Source organism: Panulirus ornatus, chromosome 56 (genome assembly GCF_036320965.1).
Source record: "Panulirus ornatus isolate Po-2019 chromosome 56, ASM3632096v1, whole genome shotgun sequence".
Lineage (NCBI taxonomy): Eukaryota > Metazoa > Arthropoda > Malacostraca > Decapoda > Palinuridae > Panulirus > Panulirus ornatus.
Window position 1 is genome coordinate 13,510,009 of NC_092279.1, and position 21,984 is coordinate 13,531,992.

Genomic DNA, 21,984 nt, shown 5'->3' on the forward strand with positions numbered 1-21,984 from the left:
ACACTTTCTTCAATGCTCCCAGGATTTTCGCCCCCTCCCCCACCCTATGATTCACTTCCGCTTCCATCCTCTGCCAGATCCACTCCCAGATATCTAAAACACTTTACTTCCTCCAGTTTTTCTCCATTCAAACTTACCTCCCTATTGACTTGACCCTCAACCTTACTGTACCTAAAACCTTGCTCTTATTCACATTTACTCTTAACTTTCTTCTTTCACACACTTTACCAAACTCAGTCACCAGCTTCTGCTGTTTCTCACATGAATCAGCCACCAGCGCTGTTGAATGTACATGTGTATATATGTATATGTCTGTGTGTGTATATATATGTATACGTTGAGATGTATAGGTATGTATATGTGCATGTGTGGACGTGTATGTATATACATGTGTATGTGGGTGGGTTGAGCTATTCTTTCGTCTGTTTCCTTGCGCTACCTCGCTAACGCGGGAGACAGCAACAAAGTATAATAATAATAATAATGTTTTTCAAGAGGATATATTTGAAAAAGGAAGTGAAAGGTGGCCAAGGTCATTTGGAAATTTGTCAGTAATCAGCATGACAGTAAAAGTTATTATATCTTTTAATGCTAAAAAATTAGGGCATTCATAAAAAAATGTACAAGTAATGTGATTCACTTCAATTAGCTATCAAAATCTGGTTCTGTAAAGTATGGTCATTGCCACAATATGAGCATAGTCACATGAAATGTAGCAAAGATTTTCCAGGATAATCATTTGCATTCACTGCAATATGAAAGTGTACTTTATCAATTATGCAATATTCAAAAAAACGAGAATATTTGAATGTTAATAAATTCTTTAGGGGGAGCATTCTCAGTTCAAAGCTTCATCTTTTCAGAGAAAGGCAAGATATATGAAGCATTTTTCAACTAAAATTTTAGTCTGGCAAATATGGTGCACATAAATGTATATAAGCATATGAAGCTTGAGCAAAATGCTGTTTTCCTCTGTTTGCAAGGTAAACCTTATTGACAAAATATGTTTAAAGTGTCAACACCATGATTAGAGTATACCAAAATATTTTCTTTATTGTACAAGCATACTTTAAGGAGATAATTTCAACAAGGCTACTATATATCAAAATTATATGATCTATGTCATTACACTTCAAATCTAAGTTTTATCATATACTAACATGACCTATTTTACAGACATCCTGAAGAAGAGTAAAACAAAACTATCCCATTGACTTCCTTGAGGTACACATTCCTCCCAAAAGTAACCAAAACCTACATATCTGATTTGGCTTAATTCCCAAGTGATTAATGGTATGATGGCTCCTTGTGGAGATCATATCATCATCCAGATGACTAAGGAGTTTCCACTAACACAGGCTTCATGCATATGTATGTGATTAATATGAACAGTATCCCCATCAGCTTTTGCTGAATGCATTAAAAATATAAGTCCTCTATAAACATGGCATTTACAAATATGTCTAAGCTTTTCCACAATTGATAAAGGTCTTCCCCATTACTCACAAGGATGAAGTGGAATGACCAGTTTGGCCCCAAATGGAGAAACATACTTGATCCCTACAGCATTGAATGTCTGCTGTGGAATGGGCAAGTTTAACAAGTACACTTTCCCACGAGCAGGAGTATATGCTAGTGGGAGGGCAGGACATAACAGAACACGGGCAGGTAGTGGTGGCTGAATAGATGGAATGGCTGCTAGGTCACTAGGAGGATCCAGGGCAAGCACAGGTGCACGACAGCTTGATGCCCAAGCAGTAGTTGATGTTAACCAAGAGTGACCAATTCCACCTTCACCTGCACGCCCACTGTGATCTAATCGCGCATCAACTATAAGATCAAGAGTGGAAGGAATTCTCCTGGGATCAGATGTTGTACGTCCATTGGTGAGGGCATACAGCTGTAGTTCATGGGTGAGAAGTAAAGGTGGTGGATGTGAAGTGGGCATCTGAGGAGTGACTACAACAGTTTGCACACCATGACTCTCCAACTGTCTAGCAGTGTTAACACCAGCTGCACCCTGCACATGGCATCCACAAAGCAACACAACAACAGGAGACTGATGGCTGTTCCCTGGCTCTAATCTGTAAGAAAAACAATTCATATATGACATGCCATTTCTTTCACATTATGATTCATGAATGGCAAGACATGCATAAATACTATCTGAAAAAAATTCTAAAATTTACCTGTGATTACAGCCACTTAGTGAAAGTATTATCTCTGCTGAAGCTCGTCCAATCATTTCCAGTTGACGAGAATTAGTAAGACCGTGTTGGTTTGCTGTAGAAAGCAAAGCAGCACGAAGCTCACTGCTTACAGATGGAACAAGAAGTCCACTATCTGTAAATGAAATGCAAATGCTTTGAGTTAAAACAAGATACTCATTACAAAAGAGGCATATCAACTTAATTTACAAATCCACCGACAACTTATGACTAGTGAAGGACTGGTAATTATTTCAGAACATGTGCATCTTTGAAATACAATTGCTTTTGTATTGGCCTGGTGGAGTGCTGAGAGAGTAAGGACATCTGGGTCAATCCTTTCTGACTGCAAGATAACAAAACGTCCCTAATCCATAAATTCACAACCAAAATAGCCTTGGAAATACTGTATTCTTGCTTCTTATTGTCATCTGTGACATCAAAGTCCTCCTCCACCCCAGCATTAGATCCATTAATATAAGGCACAGTTGGCATGAAATCTGTTCTGCATGGCCACATAAAAAGCAAGATTGAGTCACTTATTTCTTCTTTCACTTGGTATTCCCCTTCACTTTCCTCTGCAGGTGATATAGCTGATGAAAAGTGTTCCTCCTCGTCACTTGCATCATTTAACAATCCTAATCATTTCCATGGGGTCATTGGTCAATTTTGTGGATGGAAGATACAAAAAGTGAATGACTGAATACTCACAGTATAACCATAAAAAATATATAAAATGCACCTTAACAGCCATGAACTAATGAAGATACCAAATAAAAGTAAAATCTAATATCACCTATATGTTGTAGAGAGCATCAGATTGGGGAAGAGCAGTGTGGTTTCAGAAGTGGTAGAGGATGTGTGGATCAGGTGTTTGCTTTGAAGAATGTATGAGAAATACTTAGAAAAGCAAATGGATTTGTATGTAGCATTTATGGATCTGGAGAAGGCATATGATAGAGTTGATAGAGATGCTCTGTGGAAGGTATTAAGAATATATGGTGTGGGAGGCAAGTTGTTAGAAGCAGTGAAAAGTTTATATCGAGGATGTAAGGCATGTGTATGTGTAGGAAGAGAGGAAAGTGATTGGTTCTCAGTGAATGTAGGTTTGCGGCAGGGGTGTGTGATGTCTCCATGGTTGTTTAATTTGTTTATGGATGGGGTTGTTAGGGAGGTAAATGCAAGAGTCTTGGAAAGAGGGGCAAGTATGAAGTCTGTTGGGGATGAGAGAGCTTGGGAAGTGAGTCAGTTGTTGTTCGCTGATGATACAGCGCTGGTGGCGGATTCATGTGAGAAACTGCAGAAGCTGGTGACGGAGTTTGGTAAAGTGTGTGGAAGAAGAAAGTTAAGAGTAAATGTGAATAAGAGCAAGGTTATTAGGTACAGTAGGGTTGAGGGTCAAGTCAATTGGGAGGTGAGTTTGAATGGAGAAAAACTGGAGGAAGTGAAGTGTTTTAGATATCTGGGAGTGGATCTGTCAGCGGATGGAACCATGGAAGCGGAAGTGGATCATAGGGTGGGGGAGGGGGCGAAAATTTTGGGAGCCTTGAAAAATGTGTGGAAGTCGAGAACATTATCCCGGAAAGCAAAAATGGGTATGTTTGAAGGAATAGTAGTTCCAACAATGTTGTATGGTTGCGAGGCGTGGGCTATGGATAGAGTTGTGCGCAGGAGGATGGATGTGCTGGAAATGAGATGTTTGAGGACAATGTGTGGTGTGAGGTGGTTTGATCGAGTAAGTAACGTAAGGGTAAGAGAGATGTGTGGAAATAAAAAGAGCGTGGTTGAGAGAGCAGAAGAGGGTGTTTTGAAATGGTTTGGGCACATGGAGAGAATGAGTGAGGAAAGATTGACCAAGAGGATATATGTGTCGGAGGTGGAGGGAACGAGGAGAAGAGGGAGACCAAATTGGAGGTGGAAAGATGGAGTGAAAAGGATTTTGTGTGATCGGGGCCTGAACATGCAGGAGGGTGAAAGGAGGGCAAGGAATAGAGTGAATTGGAGCGATGTGGTATACAGGGGTTGACGTGCTGTCAGTGGATTGAATCAAGGCATGTGAAGCGTCCGGGGTAAACCATGGAAAGCTGTGTAGGTATGTATATTTGCGTGTGTGGACGTGTGTATGTACATGTGTATGGGGAGGGTTGGGCCATTTCTTTCGTCTGTTTCCTTGCGCTACCTCGCAAACGCGGGAGACAGCGACAAAGTATAAAAAAAAAAAAATAAAAAATGTTGTAGAGACAGTCAAAAACTCAGCCTAGGTGAGAGGTAATAACTGTTTTGTGCAAATCATTTAACTTCTATACACTGACAAACACACCAGCATCTATAAATGCTCATGGTGGCCAATATTATATGTCAAACATACCTAAATAACTATGGATGAGAAAAAAAATATCTTACAACATGCACAGTACCAAGTAATGATGAAGACAAGGTACTAAACATTTACACAGTAAATCTCTGGATATTCCATTTGCTGTTTCTTGGCTACAGTCATTAGTGAATACCAGCAGCAAGTGTATATTACTCTCCCTAACACTATATACAATATTCTTATCTATCACAACTGCATATCATCTTTTACACGAGGAACTCTATATAAATTGCAAAACGTGAATGATAGTTGGTGACATGGTCCTTAAAACCTCATATATTTATTTTGTGTGGATGAATGCATCATGGCCCTCAGCACTATATGGTTGTTAATAGCACACCTTTAAAAGGCACCATATGGTTGTCACTAGCACACTTTTAAAAGTCTTAAAGCTTAAAAAGCTACATCCTGCACAGAATGGGAAAACCCACTAAAGTCACACACAAAAAGAGGTTAATATATACCATAAAAATTACATTACAATAGCCCTGACTGCCATAGTAACTGCTATAAAACCAGTGGTAATCATCACAATGATGTAAACACTTTCACAACTAAAATTTAACAACAAACGTAACGCTGCTTTAGGGACAATTGCAGAAATCTAGCTAAACCAACTGAAAACCAAAGCACCCAATAAAAACCCATAAATTTCAAATGCTTCCACAAAAATCTGTTAACAGATACTATAAAAAGTCATCAGTAACTATCATGTCAGCTATAAATAGGAATTATGACAACCTTCAACAGTTGCATAAGCTTCATGAACAACTTAATTTTCATAAATAACTATAAGAGCAACTCAACCACAATTAACATTAAATAAAACTCCTTTATGTGAAATCATCACATAAACGGAAGAAAATGTTTTCTGGTTCTGATGCTCATTTCCTTTGAGAACTACCTCAAGGAGGTGGCCACTACAAATGAGTCTCCATGACTGGTAAACTCCAGTGCCTTTTCTTAGCCTTTAGTACTTCACCCTTAATAGGCCACTGGCAGAGGGCAACTCTAGTGCAGTGTTTTCAGACGCTCCCATCTACAGTTCTTGGCAACTATTTCTACCAAATGTTCCTACCTACAGCTCCCAGCATTCTTACCTACTACTTCTACCTAATACTTCTATCTATCTACTATCTATCTACTATCTTCTATCTATCTATCTACTTCTACTATCTACTGCTCCTACCATCTTGCCAAAAGGCAGGGATAGCCCGCAGGAAAACATAGTTACAAAGGATGCATGAGCCATGTGTTGTCAAGTATTATGTAGAAGGAGAGACTGTAAGCTTGTGGACAGAATGCCAGCAGTCTACATGTGGGTGAAACAGAAGGAAAAAGACAGCTAACTGGCTCAAAGGAATGCAACAACTTAAGCATTGGTTTACTATGGAGCTATCACTAACACTCCAGATACCCACGCAGGTAGTACTGGCGATATACCTCTCTGGTCAGTGGCTGCTTACCAACTTGCATCATTTAGTACGGAACATGAGAAGGCAGATACAACAGAGATTTTTTTTAAAACAAATGTAGAATTTCTTTAATAAATTCAGAGCTTCCAATGTTAAGACTACAGATTTACAATAATGTGATTTATGAGTTCGGTCTTCTACATACTGGATTTACACCTATCTCTGATTTTTTTTTGCAACTCCTCTACTGCTTTTGCGAGGTTGCAACAGAAATTTGGCTTTTTAGTAAACATACCCTGCTCATCTTGTACTTTATATTTCACTATTTTCCTATGAGGTGAAATGGACTGATAATACAAAGAAAAAAATAAGAAGAAACTGACAACTAACCATTAGCATATATGACCTCAGCAGCACCAGAGGTAGGGACAATGATCTGCCTTTTCACTGGTGGGTTGGAAGGCAAAATACTCTCATCACATCTGTATTTCTTCTCCGTATAGCGGTCAGCCTGTCGTATCACATCTGGCTTCAAACTCTGAATTTCTTCTATCACAGCCTAGATCACAGAGTTTACAAATTAATTAGAAAAATTCGTATCAAATATTTACAACTAAATTTATGCAAGCAAGCCATAGATGGAACATGGTTATCTTACAAACTGTATTCCTAAAATCAAACACTGACCAATGTTCCAGGATTGGATCACTTTAACCCTGCACCTTCATCAAAACATATAGTAGGGAACAGTAAACACCAGTTATCTATGACCCCATCACTTATGTGTGAGAACAAATACCAAGTTAAGATGTACAAGGAGTGCACACATGACACTTAATATATTTTATGTAAACTTTTTTCTTGTGTGCCACCCAGATGTTTCAAATAAGATTAATTTTGCAGATAGTAACGGTGAAATTATACACTACTTTAGAGAAAGATCCATGGTAAAGTCTTGCACAATAGATTTACTCACTTCACCAAGCAACAATGTTGCCTGATGTATACTTCAGTTATTTTCATTTGTCAAATTCCACAGAATTTATTCAAAACATGTTTTACAATTAAACATATAAATATCTGAATTAACTATCACAAAAATTATATGAGGACCCAAACTAAATTCAGGTACACATGGTAAAAGAAAATAATCATACCACTTTACCAACCAAAGAACAAAATTTTGATCTGCAGTATTTTTTCTACCTGTTTGGCAAGTATCATGGGGGATACAGGCTACTTCTAGCCAAGCTTGGCAGGACATATGCACCGACAACTGTACCCTGTCCCTATCAAACCAACTTAAATAACACAATAGAACTCAAAGCTTGGAAAACAGGAACTCATCCAGATTTAAGAGGATCAAAAGTGGCATGAGCCCCTTGCATCAAATATCCCATAAATTGCAGTACAGTATTAAGGAACAGAAAAAAGGTGGTTTCATTGTGTGATAAGCTGACTAAACACATCTTTGAAATGATTCTGAGGCTTGCTTCCAATAAACCTTGAAAAATATCCTCATGATGGGTGTACATACACTGAGCATAAGTCCTGGGCACGGCAGTCAGCCCACACCTAACCTAAAAGTTCATTCTTCCTAAGGAGCTGGTAAATAAATGAGTACCTTACTTAGGATGGAGGGGACTATGTGTGTGCATATGTACCTACATAAGAGTAGAGACAGAGTATGTAGATACATCAAGTTTAAACACAGTTTCCCCAAATAGTATATAAAAAATTTGTGTACCATTTTTTCTACCACATGATCCATTAATTGGCACTCAGGTACTCAGTACACACAGATTAGACCTAAGGTGGATCTACTACTTTCTTCACTTTTGCTCAAATATCATACCCTCTATATATCATAAGCTTACTATCCCAAAAAAATAAAGAAACCTGAATGTGATATCACAGAGAATCCATTCAAGATTTTGAGACTGTTTTCATAGTCCCACGCTACTTCTCAAAGTAAGAGAAACATCTTGCACCATGTTTCTCTAATGCAAAGGTTCAGATACACTTAATAAAATGTTGGCCATCAGTATATCACGCAAAACTGGACTGAATACTCTCACACCATCCTTTCATCAACGATTTGGTCTCATCATTCTTTTCATTCCCTCACCTTACAACATATCCTCACATATCCATTACAGTGTATACTTGTAAACTAGTTGCCCTTGCACATGTATATGCATGGGTAGAGAGGATTATTAAGGTTAAATAAATCTTTCTGGAGAGATGTTTATGTTATTTCAGGGACACTACTGCTTCCCTCAGAGAACAACTGCAACAATCAGTGTGGTAAACAATCAGAACTCTAATGTGGGTGGTCCAGTTTCTACGAAATTTTTTCATCCAAAAATCAAGTATAACTAAAGGTTTACCATGAAGATAGGGAAATCTGTGGAATGTTCCCTTGAGAAACCAATGATGTAAAAGGTCCCTCTTGTACAGTAGTAACAACAATGGCTGAACAAGATGTATCCCTCACACCTGAAGCAGACCAGACAAACTTTTTCTTGTCAAAATGCTGAATAAATTGGATTGGTTACAGACGGTACTGCACAAGCAAGCAGGCCTCAGTGCAACTGTAAAATAACTGCTGCAGAGCATTGGAGTTTAAAGCATACTGGACTAGTAAAACGTCTATGAGGAATTACACCTTGTTCCTGCTATCTGATGCTTCAGTATCCAGCGATTCACTTATCTGATGTTCATGAAAAAGCAGAATTATACGTATATGGAATAGCCGGATATCATTCACTGTCTCCTTGTCAATGAATTTTTATATTTATGTCTATCACTGCTAGTGTAATTAGGTGTACCGTATATGAATTTGTCTCATACAAATGTCATGAACAAATGATGATCATGAGTTTAAAGGAGGGTAGGCTGAGAGTCAGAAATGTATCACTATGTCTGACATGTAACAATGCCAGGAAGCATAGAAATTACACATTTTTTACATATTTGACAGCCATTTCTCGACTTTACATTTTGCTTAAATACTTGGAATAATACTGTGTCTGAACTGTACTGTATTTTCTAAGTAATTCCTATTATGTTTTTGAGTGAAAATTAGGTTGAGAAACCTCCCACAGGAACATATTTCCACAGTCCCACTGAATCCTAAAGCAAAATGCGAATCATTGTCCAGGGATGCCACTAAGTTATGTTTCCCTCTCACATAAGCAAGGCTAGGTGTACTTCCCTGACACTATATATGCAGGCAATGTACCAACAAATTCTACAATCAGAAGTGTAACCCAAAGCAACAGCAAAGCAACTATCATGGAGCAAGCAGTGCTTACTAACTGAGAAGCAGTATGGACAAACCTGGGGAGAGACAGTCTGACGCCATCAAATGTGTAGACAATGTCACCTATTTGACACTGTGTATGCTAGTGGGCTCCAATATTAAGAAGCTTTGGCTAAGCATGATCCCTCCACTAAGTTTCAAGGGTGGAGATAAACCTGTGGAAAATGAATGTGATGATACAAATTTCAGTTAATCCAGCCTGCTGGAAATCTTAAATTAAAGCAGGCCTTAGTACAACAATGACTCAGCTTGACTGGAACAACAGATGCAACAAGTCTAAAGCATATATATATATATATATATATATATATATATATATATATATATAGATATATATATATATTTATTTATTCTGATTTGTCGCTGTCTCCCGCGTTTGCGAGGTAGCGCAAGGAAACAGACGAAAGAAATGGCCCAACCCATCCCCATACACATGTATATACATACATGTCCACACACGCAAATATACATACCTATACATCTCAATGTACACATATATATACACACACAGACACATACATGTATAACCATGCACACAATTCACACTATCTGCCTTTATTCATTCCCATCGCCACCTCGCCACACATGGAATACCATCCCCCTCCCCCCTCATGTGTGCGAGGTAGCACTAGAAAAAGACAACAAAGGCCCCATTCGTTCACATTCAGTCTCTAGTTGTCATGCAATAATGGCCGAAACCACAGCTCCCTTTCCACATCCAGGCCCCACACAATTTTCCATGGTTTACCCCAGACGCTTCACATGCCCTGATTCAATCCACTGACAGCACGTCAACCCCGGTATACCACATCGATCCAATTCACTCTATTCCTTGCCCGCCTTTCACCCTCCTGCATGTTCAGGGCCCGATCATTCAAAATCTTTTTCACTCCATCTTTCCACCTCCAATTTGGTCTCCCACTTCTCCTCGTTCCCTCCACCTCCGACACATATATCCTCTTGGTCAATCTTTCCTCACTCATTCTCTCCATGTGCCCAAACCATTTCAAAACACCCTCTTCTGCTCTCTCAACCACGCTCTTTTTATTTCCACACATCTCTCTTACCCTTACAATACTTACTCGATCAAACCAACTCACACCACACATTGTCCTCAAACATCTCATTTCCAGCACATCCACCCTCCTGCGCACAACTCTATCCATAGCCCACGCCTCGCAACCATACAACATTGTTGGAACCAATGTTCCTTCAAACATACCCATTTTTGCTTTCCAAGATAATGTTCTCGACTTCCAAACATTCTTCAAGGCTCCCAGGATTTTCGCCCCCTCCCCCATCCTATGATTCACTTCTGCTTCCATGGTTCCATCCGCTGCCAGATCCACTCCCAGATATCTAAAACACTTTACTTCCTCCAGTTTTTCTCCATTCAAACTTACCTCCCAGTTGACTTGACCCTCAACCCTACTGTACCTAATAACCTTGCTCTTATTCATATTTACCCTTAACTTTCTTCTTTCACACACTTTACCAAACTCAGTCACCAGCTTCTGCAGTTTCTCACATGAATCAGCCACCAGCGCTGTATCATCAGCAAACAACAACTGACTCACTTCCCAAGCTCTCATATATATATACATTTTATTTATATTTATTTATTTTGCTTTGTCGCTGTCTCCCGCGTTTGCGAGGTAGCGCAAGGAAACAGACGAAAGAAATGGCCCAACCCACCCCCATACACATGTATATACATACACGTCCACACAAGCAAATATACATACCTATACATCTCAATGTACACATATATATAAACACACAGACACATACATATATACCCATGCACACAATTCACACTGCCTTTATTCATTCCCATCGCCACCTCGCCACCATGGAATACATATACATATATATACATGGAATATATATATATATATATATATATATATATATATATATATATATATATCTTCCTTTTCTTTCAAACAATTCGCCATTTCCCGCATTAGCAAGGTAGCATTAAGAACAGAGGACTGGGCCTCTGAGGAATATCATACTTTGTCGCTGTCTCCTGCATTAGCGAGGAAGCGCAAAGAAACAGACCAAAGACTGGCCCAACCCACCCACATACACGCACATATACATACACGTCTACACACACACATATACATACCTATACATCTCAACGTATACATATATATACACACACAAACATATACATGTATACACATGTACATAATTCATACTGTCTGCCCTTATTCATTCCCATCGCCACCTCGCCACACATGAAATGACAACCCCCTCCCCACGCATGTGCGCGAGGTAGCACTGGGAAAGACAACAAAGGCCACATTTGTTCAGTCTCTAGTTGTCATGTATAATGCAACGAAACCACAGCTCCCTTTCCACATCCAGGCCCCACAGAACTTTCCATGGTTTACCCCAGACACTTCACATGCCCTGGTTCATGAAATCCATTGACAGCATGTTGACCCTGGTATACCACATCGTTCCAATTCACTCTACTCCTTGCACATCTTTCACCCCGCTGTATGTCAGGCCCCAATCGCCCTAAATCTTTTTCCCTCCATCCTTCCACCTCCAATTTGGTCTCCCACTTCTCCTCGTTCCCTCCACCTCTGACATATATCTTCTTTTGTCAATCTTCCCTCTCTCATTCTCTCCAAGACATCAAACCATTTCAAAACACCCTCTTCTGCAGTCTCAACCACACTCTTTTTATTGCCACACATCTCTCTTACCCTTTCACTACTTACTCGATCAAACCACCTCACACCAAATATTGTCCTCAAACATCTCATTTCCAACACATCCACCCTCCTGCGCACAACCCTACCTATAGCAAATGCTTCACAACCATATACCATTGTTGGAACTGCTATTCCTTCAAACATACCTATTTTTGCTCTCCGAGATAACATTCTTGCCTTCTACACATTCTGCAATGCTTCCAGAACCTTCCCCCCCTCCCCCACCCTGTGAATCACTTCCACTTCCATGGCTCCATCCGTTGCTAAATCCACTCCCAGATATCTAAAACACTTCACTTCCTCCAGCTTTTCTCCATTTAAACTTACCTCCCAATTGACGACCCTCAACCCCACTGAACATAATAACCTTGCTCATATTCACATTTACTCTCAGCTTTCTTATTTCACACACTTTACCAATCTCAGTCACCCGCTTCTGCAGTTTCTCACACGAATCAACCACCAGCGCTGTATCATCAGCGAACAACAATTGACTCACTTCCCAAGCCCTCTCATCCACAACAGACTGCATAACTGCCCCTCTCTCCAAAACTCTTGCATTCACCTCCCTAACAACCCCATCCATAAACAAATTAAACAACCATGGAGACATCACACACCCCTGCCGCAAACCAACATTCACTGGAAATCACTCACTTTCCTCTCTTCCTACTCATACACATGCCTTACATCCTTGATAAAAACTTTTCACAGCTTCTAGCAACTTACCTCCCACACCATATACTCTTAATACCTTCCACAGAGCATCTCTATCAACTCTATCATATGCCTTCTCTAGATCCATAAATGCTACATACAAATCCATCTGTTTTTCTAAGTATTTCTCACATACATTCTTCAAAGCATACACCTGATCCACACATCCTCTACCACTTCTAAAACCACAATGCTCTTCCCCAATCTGATGATCTTATTTGAACACTCACCTTTATCCCCTATGCCTTTGTACAATGTCACTATGCATGCATTCTGCCAATCCTCAGGCACTTCAGCATGAACCATACATACACTGAATATCCTTACCAACCAATCAACATCACAGTCACCCCCTTTTTCAATGAATTCCAATGCAATACCATCCAAACCCGCCGCCTTGCCAGCTTTCATCTTCCACAAAGCTTTCACTGCCTCTTCTCTGTTTATCAAACCATTCTCCCGACCCTCTCACTTCACACACCACCTCACACAAAACACCCTATATCTGCCATTCTATCATCAAACACATTCAACAAACCTTCAAAATACTCACTCCATCTCCTCACTTCACCACAACTTGTTATTACCTACCTATTAGCCCCTTCACTGATGTTCCCATTTGTTTTCTTGTCTCATACTTTATTTACCTCCTTCCAAAACATCTTTTTATTCTCCCTAAAATTTAATGATACTCACCCCAACTCTCAATTGCCCTCTTTTTCACTCTTGCATCTTTCTCTTGACCTCCTGCCACTTTCTTTTATACATCTCCCACTCATTTGCACTACTTCCTAGCAAAAATCGTCCAAATTCCTCTCTCTTCTCTTTCACTAACAGTCTTAATTCTTCATCCCACCACTCACCACCTTTTCTGATCTGCCCACCTCCCACTTTTCTCATACCACAAGCATCTTTTGTGCAAGCCATCACTGCTTCCCTAAATACCTTCCATTCCTCCCCCACTCCCCTTACGTTATTTGCTCTCACCTTATGCCATTCTGCACTCAATCTCTCCCGGTACTTCCTCACACAAGTCTCCTTCCCAAGCTCACTTACTCTCACCACTCTCTTCACCCCAACATTCTCTCTTCTTTTTTAAAACCTCCACAAATCTTCATCTTTGCCTTCATAAGATAATGATCAGACATCCCTCCAGCTACCCCTCTCAGCACTTTAACATCCAAAAGTCTCTCCTTCACATGCCTATCAATTAACAAATAATCCAATAACGCTCTCTGGCCATCTCTCCTACTTACATACATATACTTATGTATATCTCTCTTTTCAAACCAGGTATTCCCAATCATCAATCCTTCTTCAGCACACAAATCTACAAGCTCTTCATTTCCATTTACAAAACTAAACACCCCATATACACCAATTATACCCTAACTGCCACATTACTCACCTTTGCATTCAAATCACCCATCACTATAACCTGGTCTTGTGCATCAAAGCTGCAAACAACAACTGACTCACTTCCCAGGCCCTTTCATCCACAACAGACTGCATACTCACCCCCTCTCCAAAACTCGCATTTACTTCCCTAACCACCCCACTCATAAACAAATTAAACAACCATGGGGACATCACACCCCTTGTTGCAGACCAACCTTCACTGGGGACCAATTACTTTCCTCTCTCCCTACTCGTACACATGCCTTACACCCACACTAAAAATTTTGACAACTAGCAAATTACCCCCACACCATATGCTCTTAAGGCCTTCCACAAAGCCTCTCTATCAACCTTACCATATGCCTTCTCCAGATCCACAAAAGCCACATACAAATCCATCTGTTTTTCTAAGTATGTCTCACACATTCTTCAAAGAATAGACCTGATTTACACATCCTCTACCACTTCTGAAACCACCCTACTCCTCCCCAATCTGATGCTCTGTACCTGCCTTCACTCTTTCAATCAATACCCTCCCATACAACTTTCCAGGAATACTCAATAAAACTTATGCCTCAGTAATTTGAACACTCACCTTTATTCTCTTTTCCTTTGTACAACTGGGACTATACATGCATTCCACCAATCCTCAGGCACTTCTTCATGATTCAAATATACACTGAATATCCTTACCAACCAATCAACAACACAGTCACCCCCTTTCTTAGTGAATTCAACAGCAATATCATCCAAACCCGCCGCCTTGCAATATTTCATCTTCCACAAGGCTTTCACTAACTCTTCTCTCAGTTGTTGTTCACCAATGATACAGCACTGGTGGCTGATTTGAAAGAGAACTGCAGAAGTTGGTGACTGAGTTTGGAAAACTGTGTGAAAGGAGAAAGTTGAGAGTAAATGTGAATAAGAGAAATGTTATTAGGTTCAGCATAGATGCTATTAAGTATGCTGAATAAGAATCTGTGGTCAAAACCTAAAAATTAGTACAATTAGTCGTGTGATGCGACAGCAAGTCTTTTCACGGTCGAGTTTACTAGAATATGACACATCCCAGACTGATGGCAATGTCACCACGTACACAAACAGCTATAATCGAGATGATATTGTGTCTCCAAGTGGGCGGTGGCTGCGGTTTCCCCATCATAAGACCTGTGATAGTACCGCCCATATGCCTCTCTTTTCTCTTTCATTAAAAACTTTTCTTCTTCAACAAGGTTACATTTGATTTAACAGACTTTCAGCACTAATAGACACACCTTCCCCCCTATTAGTCCATTAAATTGATGTGGATGTGGAGTTATGGTTTCGGTGCATTAAACATGACAGCTAGAGACTGTGAACAAATGTGGCCTTTTGTTCGTCTGTTTTCCTAATGCTACCCCGCTGATACACAGGGTGGAAGTGCTATTTTCTGTGGGGCATGGTGGCACAGGGATGGGAGAAGGTAAGCGAATATGAATATGTACAAGGGTATATACGTATATGGCTGTGTATGTGTATCTTGATATGTTATCCCTGAGGATAGGGGAGAAAGAAGACTTCCCACGTATTCCCTGCGTGTCGTAAAAGGTGACTAAAGGGGGAGGGAATGGGGGCTGGAAATCCTCCCCTCCAGTTTTGATGTTTCCAAAGAAAGGAGCAGAGAATGGGGCCAAGTGAGGCTTTACCCTTTTAGGTTCAGTCCTCTATTCTTAATGCTACCTCGCTAATGTAGGAAATTGTGAATACATATGAAAAAAAAAGTTATGTATGTATATGTGAGTATATGGTCATTTATGCATGTTTATATAGATATATATTTTTTTTATTTTATTCTGCTTTGTTGCTGTCACCCGCATTAGCGAGGTAGCGCAAGGAAACAGATGAAAGAATGGCCCAACCCTCTAAAATACACATGTATGTACATACACGTCCACACACGCAAATATACATACCTATACATCTCAACGTATACATATATATACACACACAGACATATACATATATAAACATGTACATAATTCATACTGTCTGCCTTTATTCATTCCCATCGCCACCCCACCACACATGAAATAGCAACCCCCTCCCCCCTGCATGTGTGCTAGGTAGCGCTAGGAAAAGACAACAAAGGCCACATTCATTCACACTCACTCTCTAGCTGTCATGTATAATACACTGAAACCACAGCTCCCTTCCCACATCCAGGCCCCACAAAACTTTTCATGGTTTACCCCAGATGCTTCACATGCCCTGGTTCAATCCATTGACAGCACGTCGACCCCAGTATACCACATCGTTCCAGTTCACTCTATTCCTTGCAAGCCTTTCACCCTCCTGCATGTTCAGGCCCTGATCACTCAAAATCTTTTGCACTCCATCTTTCCACCTTCAATTTGGTCTCCCACTTTTCCTTGTTCCCTCCACCTCTGACACATATATCCTCTTGGTCAATCTTTCCTCACTCATTCTCTCCATGTGACCAAACCATGTCAAAACACCCACTTCTGCTCTCTCAACCACACTCTTTTTATTACCACACATCTCTCTTACCCTTTCATTACTTACTCGATCACTTACTTACACCACACACTGTCCTCAAACATCTCATTTCCAACACATTTACCCTCCTCTGCACAACTCTATCCATAGCCCACGCCTTGCAATCATATAACATTGTTGGAACCACTATTCCTTCAAACATACCCATTTTCGCTTTCCAAGATAATGTTCTCGACTTCCACACATTCTTCAACGCTCCCAGAATTTTCGCCAACTCCCCCACCCTATGATTCACTTCCGCTTCCATGGTTCCATCTGCTGCCAAATGACTTGTCCCACAACCCTACATGAATCATAACCTTGCTCTTATTCACATTTATTCTCAGCTTTCTTTTTTCACACACTTTACCAAATTCAGTCACCAGCTTCTGCAGTTTCTCACACAAATCAACCACCAGCGCTGTATCATCAGCGAACAACAATTGACACACTTCCCAAGCCCTCTCATCCACAACAGACTGCATACTTGCCCCTCTTTTCAAAACTCTTGCATTCACCTCCCTAACAACCCCATCCATAAACAAATTAAACAACCATGGAGACATCACACACCCCTGCCGCAAACCAACATTCACTGAGAACCAATCACTTTCCTCTCTTCCTACATGTACACATGCCTTACATCCTCAATAAAAACTTTTCACTGCTTCTAACAACTTGCCCCCAAACCATGTATTCTTAATACCTTCCACAGAGCATCTCTATCAACTCTTCTCATATGCCTTCTCCAGATCCATAAATACTACATACAAATCCATTTGCTTTTCTAAGTATTTCTCACATACATTCTTCAAAGCAAACACCTGATCCACACATCCTCTACCACTTCTGAAACCACACTGTTCTTCCCCAATCTGATGCTTTGTACATGCCTTCAACCTCTCAATCAATACCCTCCCATATAATTTCCCAGGAATACTCAACAAACTTATACCTCTTTAATTTGAGCACTCACTTTTATCCCCTTTACCTAAGTACAATGGCACTATGCAAGCATTCCTCCAATCCTCAGGCAACTCACCATGAGTCATACATACATCAAATAACCTTACCAACCAGTCAACAACACAGTCACCCCCTTTTTTAATAAATTCCAATGCAATACCATCCAAACCCACTGCCTTGCTGGCTTTCATCTTCCGCAAAGCTTTTACTACCTCTTCTCTGTTTACCAAATCATTCTCCCTAACCCTCTCACTTTGCACACCACCTCGACCAAAACACCCTATATCTGCCAATCTATCATCAAACACATTCAAAAAACCTTCAAAATACTCACTCCCTAACCCACTCACTTTGCACACCACTTCGACCAAAACACCCTATATCTGCCAATCTATCATCAAACACATTCAACAAACCTTCAAAATACTCACTCCATCTCCTTCTCACATCACCACTACTTGTTATCACCTCCTCATTAGCCCCCTTCGCTGAATTTCCCATTTGTTCCCTTTTCTTATGCACTTTATTTACCTCCTTCCAAAACATCTTTTTATTCTCCCTAAAATTTAATGATACTCTCTCACCCCAACTCTCATTTGCCCTCTTTTTCACCTCTTGCACCTTTCTCTTGACCTCCTGCCTCTTTCTTTTATACATCTCCCACTCATTTGCATTATCTCCTTGCAAAAATCGTCCAAATGCCTCTCTCTTCTCTTTCACTAATAATCTTACTTCATCCCACCACTCACTACCCTTTCTAATCTGCCCACCTCCCACGCTTCTCATGCCACAAGCATCTTTTGCACAAGCCATCACTGATTCCCTAAATACATCCCATTCCTCTCCCACTCCCCTTACCTCCTTTGTTCTAACCTTTTTCCATTCTGTACTCAGTCTCTCCTGGTACTTCCTCACACAAGTCTCCTTCCCAAGCTTACTTACTCTCACCAGTCTCTTCACCCCAACATTCTCTCTTCTTTTCTGAAAACCTCTACAAATCTTCACCTTCGCCTCCACAAGATAATGATCAGACATCCCTCTCAGCGAATGTAGGTTCGCGGCAGGGGTGTGTGATGTCTCCATGGGGTTGTATTCCATGTGTGGCGAGGTGGCAATGGGAACGAATAAAGGCAGACAGTATGAATTATGTACATGTGTATATATGTATATGTCTGTGTGTGTATATATATGTGTACATTGAGATGTATAGGTATGTATATTTGCGTGTGTGGACGTGTATGTATATACATGTGTATGTGGGCGGGTTGGGCCATTCTTTCGTCTGTTTCCTTGCGCTACCTCGCTAACGCGGGAGACAGCGACAAAGCAAAATAAATAAAAAATGAAAAAATAAATATATATATATATTATCCCTGGGGATAGGGAAGAAAGAATACTTCCCATGTTACCATCTGTCAGAAACAGGCCCAAATACAACTTCAGTATCTCCCACCAAGCAGCAGCATGTATTGGTCATGAAGCAGACTGCAAAAATGCCTATTACATACAAGCATGTGTTATCAAGTTCAACAGCAAACTAGATATTACCACATAAGAAAGGAAAACATCTGCAATTAACAGTACATACTTCTGAAGACTAGCTGCATTGACATCCACTGTGTGTATGTCAAAAACTGAGTGAAACCAGTTGTCTCAGTAAGACTCAAATGCATATCTTAAATGGCTCTGAGTTAACATCAATAGGCTAGGTTTACCATGTTTGAAGATGATTTAATAAAAGCTATGACAACAACCTGTTGAAAAATACAAGTGCAAGCAGGCACAAGCGTAACAGCAATGTAGCTAGTGGAGAAAATGGTCACTAAATTTTACAATCAGACATATCTACAAAAAGATACTACAGTAACAATTACTTTAAAAGTACAGCCACTTACTGAAAAGTCTAAACACAATTAGTCCCAAGCATATTAGCAAACAAATTCTGGCACAGCAAAAGTGAAGATTTGCATTGAGCTTAACTTGGATACACATGGAGAGAATCTGTAATATCACTTTATCCCTGGATAGGGGAGAAAGAATACTTCCCACGTATTCCCGGTGTGCTATAGAAGGTGACTAAAAGGGGAGGGAGCGGGTGGCTGGAAATCATTCCCTTCCGTTTTTTCAATTTTCAAAAGAAGGAACAGATAAGGGAGCCAAGTGAGGATATTCCCTCAAAGGCTCAGTTCTGTTCTCAGCGCTACCTCACTAATGTGGGAAATGGTAAATATGCATGAAAAAAAATGCAATATATACAGTAAAGCCACATTCTAACAGACTTCAATGTACTCGGATTTGGCTTCCAAATGACCCTTTAGACCCCACTGAACTAAGTATCAGATCTAATGAAAGTACATTACACTGCAAATCTAGTCGGGTTAGGTAAGGATCTAACAGAATGAGTTGGTCCCCAACATCAGTGGGTCTCACTTGGTCTCACGCCAGGACACTGGGTGCCATGACAACACGTGACAGCCCGCAGTGTGTCACCTCTACAAGTTTTCCTTTATTTCATTCAAATACAACACATTGCACTTATACAGTTAATTTTACATTGATTCACACCCAAAATGATAATCTCTCTCAAAAATGTCCACCGTTTCCTGCATTAGTGAAGTAGAAATTTCAAGACGCCACAAGATCTAGCATGGGAATTGACCAACAGTCTAAGCATGAGCCTGGTCACAACTAGGACTCATCAAGTCTGCCAAGAGATTCTACTGATAGAAGCATTTAGAAGAGTGTCAAGGTGGCCAGTGCCTGCCCTAAAAAGCAGAGATCATAAGCAAAACAGACCCTGCTTAACTTGAAAAACTACAGCATTTAGATGAAATTTTCAAATGGGATAAGAAGGGAAGCAGAGGAAAGAAAAAGACAGGAGGAGATACGAGAGTAAAGATTAAAAGAGAAGAGAAGATAAAAGAAAGTATGAAAGAAGACAAAAAATGTAAGGATAAGAGGTAAAAGGAGGGGAGAAGATACAAGAGTAGGTATGAAAGGAGAGGAGAAATATTCAGAGGTGTGAATGAAAATGGTGTACAGCTTGTTAAATTGTGTGCTTAAATAGAGCTGGTGACTGGGAATACCTGGTTTAAAACGAGGAGCATACAAGAGTATACTAAGGTTAGTAAGGTTGATTAGATGCAGATGTTATTGGATTATTCAGTAATTAATGAGCATGCAAAAGTGAGACTTGTATATGAATGTGCTGAGAGGGGAAGTTGTTGGGATGTTTGATCATGATACAGTGGAGGTATGGGTGGAGATTTGTAGCAAACTTCAGAAAAAAGGATATGATATGAATGGGAAGAAGGTGGTGAAAGTGAGTGAACTTGGAAAAGAAGGCTTGTGTGAAGATATAAAAGGAGAGACTGAGTGTAGAGAGGCAAAAGGTGAGAGAAAATGAAGCTGAAGAATGGGTGAGGCATTTAAAGAAGCAGAGCTAATATATGGGAGAGGAATGTAAGAAGTGCAAAAGGTGAGAGGTTGGCCAGTGAAAAAAGGCTGTGAGTGGCAGGATAAGAATGATAAGTTGCTATTGAATGAGAGAAGAGAGCTATTTAGAGACAAATGCCCTTCACGAAAATCTAGATATAACTAGTATTTTGGAATCTAAATTGCATAATAAGAATATATATTTCCTCACTGAACATGCAATTCCTAGGTACACTCTATTCAAAAGTTATAGGGGATATAAAGTAAACAATTGTTTCTTGTTCTTTGTTAAAGCTTAATCCTCTTAAAAATTTTGTGAATGTCGATAAAATCGACTCCATTATTGTAGTAAACAAAGATAAGTTCCATAAGAAAATAACGATAAGATCAGTTTGTAGGTCCCAAGCACAGATACTCATAATAGATAAAAGACTTTATAATGCCAGCAGAAATATAAAATGAACATGACGGGATCACAGATGGGGATTTTAACATACAGTTATCTAAGACGGAAGAATCCCTTCCCAGTAGCTCCATGCATGGGTTCTATTTGAATATGCTTGGCAATGCCCTAAAACAATTAGCTGTGAAACCTACCTCTGACATGAAATCATAGCTTTATTTCCAGCTGTTAATGAAAATCTCATTAAAAATACTGAATGTGGAAAAAAGTATGGTACAAGTGACCACCAGCAAAATACTTTCCGAGTTAACTTTAAACATTGTCTATGATGCTGGTCAACAATGAAGTGTGTAAAATGATAGGGTGGCAGATGTCAGATAATTTGGAAGTCCTAATCTTATGACTTAAACTAAGACCCTCTAAATATTTGTGTCATCCATAACCAATGACAAACAACAAAGTCTGACATCTGAG

The 21,984-nt window shown here is 40.0% G+C and overlaps 1 protein-coding gene across 3 annotated transcripts in view; it reads right to left on the bottom strand.

Annotated features, from left to right (window-relative positions):
- Positions 1 to 565: 565 nt before the first annotated feature.
- The window catches only part of Edc3 (Enhancer of mRNA-decapping protein 3), a 28,391-nt gene continuing 6,972 nt past the window's right edge, over positions 566 to 21,984 (bottom strand). For all 3 annotated transcript variants that reach the window (XM_071693857.1, XM_071693856.1, XM_071693855.1), the window contains exons 5-7: positions 6,390 to 6,558; positions 2,190 to 2,343; positions 566 to 2,084 (exon numbers count right to left, since the gene is read on the bottom strand). In XM_071693857.1, coding sequence (XP_071549958.1) covers positions 1,499 to 2,084; positions 2,190 to 2,343; positions 6,390 to 6,558 — 909 coding nt within the window. In that variant the 3' untranslated portion in view covers positions 566 to 1,498. The remainder of the gene's footprint in view (positions 2,085 to 2,189; positions 2,344 to 6,389; positions 6,559 to 21,984) is intronic.